Consider the following 4,818-nt stretch of genomic DNA (forward strand, 5'->3'; position numbering starts at 1 on the left):
GTGATGTCACTGGTCTCTAGTGAATGGACGGGCTGTGTTCTCATGAATATGAAGGATCTCAGTGATGTCACCGGTCTCTAGTGAATGGACGGGCTGTGTTCTCATGAATATGAAGGATCTCAGTGATGTCACCGGTCTCTAGTGAATGGACGGGCTGTGTTCTCATGAATATGAAGGATCTCAGTGATGTCACCGGTCTCTAGTGAATGGACGGGCTGTGTTCTCATGAATATGAAGGATCTCAGTGATGTCACTGGTCTCTAGTGAATGGACGGGCTGTGTTCTCATGAATCTGAAGGATCTCAGTGATATCACTGGTGTCTAGTGAATGGACGGGCTGTGTTCTCATAAATATGAAGGATCTCAGTGATGTCACTGGTCTCTAGAGAATGGACGGGCTGTGTTCTCATGAATATGAAGGATCTCAGTGATGTCTATGGTCTCTAGTAAATGAGCTGCCCTTTAGATGAGGTGAATACATGTTTAGGGGATTAATTATCAATAATCAGACTTTTTTTCCTCTCTTGCAGACCGGCGGCAGTGGTGTGCGATCATCGTTTTAGTGGTTGCTCTCCTTATTTTACTTATCGTGCTGTTTTCACATAACACATAGACTCCAGCCGGCCCTGTGTATGGAGTTTACAAGTTACATATGGTTATTACAGGTCATTTTGCTTCCCATTGGACAGGAACTCCATGTGAGAGACTACCGCAGCACTGCCACATATCTGCAGACATACACAGTAATGAATAAAATATATATTTTTTTTAAACTGAGAAACGGTGTCCAGTCTGTGTGGCTTTAATATCGATATCTTGGAACTTCCTATGAGCAGAAAAGATCCATCATCGGCCGTGTAAAGGCGGAGATGATAGAAGTCCAACCATGGCTCCTTCCATAGATACAATGGAGATGTCAGCGTAGCTGCAAAGAGACAGGAAGTGTGGTATTTGCAGGGTGACCAGGTGAAAATGTCTGAAAAAGAAAACTAATGCAGCCACCACATCTATGGGCTGGTAAACTGCAATATGTTTATAGTTTTGTTTTTGGGGTTTAGGATCACTGTAAAATGTCTGATTTATGGCTTTGTGGGAGCACCTATAAAATATGAAGGCAGGGGCAAGAAGATTAAGGCAGGGGCGGCCCGACGTCACCGCGCATGCGCGGCAGTATTCCGATACCTGCCAGTGGCCATCTTGGTGATGGATGCCGGCAGAGAGAGGAGGAGACAGCCACCCGGTGAGATAAGGTATGCCGCCGGGTCCCCTCCTCTCTCCTGATACTGTCGGGCGTTCAGTAGTCCATTTGTTTTGCTTGACAAATGTGCTACAAACGCACTGCACCACGTTTGCAGAACCGTGTGCAGATCTGGTCCGGACATGGTGCGACAGGGCTCTACGGCTAGTGGCAGCTTTTTATCCTTTGGGGGCAACCGAAGATTACACGCCTCCTTTCCATATCAGACTAGACCAGAGGCAGGCAACTCCGGCCCGCCAGCTGTGAACCCCATCATACCTCTGTTTCTGGGAGTCATGCCTCATGGGTCTTGTAGTTCCACAACAACTGGAGGGTTGGAGTTACCCACTCTTGGACTAGACCAGGGGTGGGCAACCTCCTGCTGTGGGGAAACTACAAATCCTATGATGAATAGATACAATGGAGAGGGCAGCGTAGCTGCAAAGAGACAGGAAGTGTGGTATTTGCAGGGTGACCAGGTGAAAATGTCTGAAAAAGAAAACTAATGCAGCCACCACATCTATGGGCTGGTAAACTGCAATATGTTTATAGTTTTGTTTTTGGGGTTTAGGATCACTGTAAAATGTCTGATTTATGGCTTTGTGGGAGCACCTATAAATATGAAGGCAGGGGCAAGAAGATTAAGGCAGGGGCGGCCCGACGTCACCGCGCATGCGCGGCAGTATTCCGATACCTGCCAGTGGCCATCTTGGTGATGGATGCCGGCAGAGAGAGGAGGAGACAGCCACCCGGTGAGATAAGGTATGCCGCCGGGTCCCCTCCTCTCTCCTGATACTGTCGGGCGTTCAGTAGTCCATTTGTTTTGCTTGACAAATGTGCTACAAACGCACTGCACCACGTTTGCAGAACCGTGTGCAGATCTGGTCCGGACATGGTGCGACAGGGCTCTACGGCTAGTGGCAGCTTTTTATCCTTTGGGGGCAACCGAAGATTACACGCCTCCTTTCCATATCAGACTAGACCAGAGGCAGGCAACTCCGGCCCGCCAGCTGTGAACCCCATCATACCTCTGTTTCTGGGAGTCATGCCTCATGGGTCTTGTAGTTCCACAACAACTGGAGGGTTGGAGTTACCCACTCTTGGACTAGACCAGGGGTGGGCAACCTCCTGCTGTGGGGAAACTACAAATCCTATGATGCATCTGTCTCTGGGAGTCGTGGCTGTGGGAATTTTGCAATGTTTCAAAGGATTTGTAGTTTCACTACAGCTTGTGGGCCAGAGGTTCCCCACCCCTGGACTAGCCCCTCCATTCTGGGTCATTTATGGTATGATCAGCGTGCTAGGAGGGGATACTGTCCTTCATCTGCCCCTCCTCCATTCACACCATTGCTTTGCCACTCTCTGAAAAGAATGCCAGGAATTCTGTGACTGGAAGGGGAGGGCAAGCACATTCCTTCACTATTACAGCAGAGACAATCAACCCGTCGCTGAGAAGAGGATCCAGAATCAGTGAGGGGGGGGGGGGGACATTTCATTAAAGGGGAGTTATGATTCCGGTCCTGTGTAACCCAAATCAACTAAACTTCATCTTTAATGTAATTTCAAAGGACACTCTCAGTGTAGCTAAATTTGCAGGTTTCATTAAAGTAATACCTGGTGATTCTGCCATGATGGTCCTTGTTTCATGTCATACGGTGACAACACTCCATCCCTCACTCCTAGTTGTGCTCCTGTGTTGCCACCCAGGCTTCTGATGGAGATTACATGTGGACATTTTAGCACAAGTCACCCAGGCCTGGTCCACTGTTGTCACCATTGGGAAACACACCCTGAGAAAAACCTTCCATCAATGAATAAAAAATGCCAATTGTTTATAATACAAGCGATGTATAAACAAAGGCAAGCAGAGACTCGTCAACACTATCGCCAGTGATCTACCTGCTACCCATCTTTCCCCATTTCTGAGTTAACCTTCCTTATACTGCACAGTGTTTCTGTGTGGAGGTGGCCATCTTGGTAGAGGCAGGGCTTTTCTTCCTCACCTAAAGGCCATTAGCAAGTGGAATCATGAGCACGGTAATGGCACCACCAAGTCTTGTGAGACTAGGGGGGTGATTTACTAACCTAAAACACATGCACGCACTAGGTGCATGTGATTTTTACACAGCAAAATGTATTTATCAACCAAACAGTCTCTAAAAGCATGTTTCCACTAATGCCATATATGGAAAAATCATGCACATGATGCATATATAATGCTGCTTCACAGTTTAGACAAAAATGGTTAGCTCATGCATTTACATTCCTGCATTCATCAACGCAAGCAACACAACATAGAGCTAATTTACACAACATCACCTTGCAATTCATGCTTGGCTTTGCACAACACACCTGCTGGGTGTGTACACACTACAAAGGTGTCTAGATTCCACCAATAGATCATGCTGGGAGGGAACACACTACAGAGGTGTATACATGTTCGTGGCGTGTTTATAAGGTTAGTAAATCAACCCCTAGAAGTCAGAGGCAGCAGTGCCTTAGGGTAGCCACACACACGCTTAATAGGGTGGATGGAGGAATCTTCCCTGCCGGCTTTTTGGATAGAATGGCGTTGCTGAACAGTGCCTGCATATGATAGGATACAGCAGTAGCGTAACAAAGGGGGTGTGGCCCACACACCCCGGTGACACCAAAATGACTGGCAGTCATCTAGGTGTCACTCCCTCTGGAAAGTCGGGGAGTTGGTCATGGACCGAGAGCCCGACAGTTGCAGGAGGAAGGGACCTGGCAGCATACCTTATACCGCCAGGTCAACGTCCCCCCCCTCTCTCTTACCAGTGTCCATCACAAAGATGGCGACCGGCAGGTAACAGCGTCTGAAGTACTCACAATACCCGCTCCGGGTGACACCACGCCTCAGACTGAGAGAAGCTAATTGGTTGCCATGGGCAACTGCTCCAGTTTTGATAAATTCCCCTCAATGGGGGGAATTTATCAAAACTGGAGCAGACAAAATCTGGAGCAGTTGCCTATGGCAACCAATCAGCTTCTATCTTTAGTTTGTTCAGTTAAGATTTGAAAATGAAAGAAAGGACTGCTGATTGGTTGCCATGGGCAATTGCTCCAGTTTTGATAAATTCCCCCCAATGTTGAATATTGATTTGTTCCCTCATTTGTGCGCATTGCGCCCTCCGATAACACCAGATTAAATGAGATCAAATAAAACACGCACACATTTTGTTTTTTCAGTTTTGTTAAAAACGTTTATTAATATCTGTCTTCGGAATTTTTTACTCCATTATGTGCAATTCTTCTGTCTCACAGTTAAGGGAACACACAGCGATATCTTGGCACTTAAAAGAGCAGAGAGGAAGGAGACATAGAAAGGGGAGCATTTTAGAGCCCACAGAAACTCCCCCCTGCCCACTGCGCGAGTGGCAATGAGGGGTGGTGTGCGGCGCTCGTATCAAGCGTTTGCGCTGATCAAAAAAAAGTGTGCAATCAAGTGAAACGTCCGTTATGGCGGAAAGAAACGTGGATTCAGTTTTTTTTTACATTTTTTTTCTACAGTTTAAAAAATAAACTGATATAAAAACAAAAAGAAAACCCCTCTCACCGGT

The 4,818-nt window shown here is 47.0% G+C and overlaps 1 protein-coding gene across 2 annotated transcripts in view; it reads left to right on the top strand.

The window, feature by feature from the left end:
• The window catches only part of STX10 (syntaxin 10), a 15,474-nt gene extending 14,716 nt beyond the window's left edge, over nt 1-758 (top strand). The window contains exon 8 of one of the 2 annotated variants that reach the window (XM_018566129.1): nt 531-758. In XM_018566129.1, the coding sequence (XP_018421631.1) occupies nt 531-613 (83 nt within the window). In that variant the 3' untranslated portion in view covers nt 614-758. The remainder of the gene's footprint in view (nt 1-530) is intronic. The other variant, XM_018566130.1, reaches the window with a different exon arrangement.
• The last annotated feature ends 4,060 nt before the right edge of the window (nt 759-4,818 follow it).

This window comes from Nanorana parkeri, unplaced genomic scaffold (genome assembly GCF_000935625.1).
Source record: "Nanorana parkeri isolate BGI_ZX_2015 unplaced genomic scaffold, ASM93562v1 scaffold920, whole genome shotgun sequence".
Taxonomy (NCBI): Eukaryota; Metazoa; Chordata; class Amphibia; order Anura; family Dicroglossidae; genus Nanorana; species Nanorana parkeri.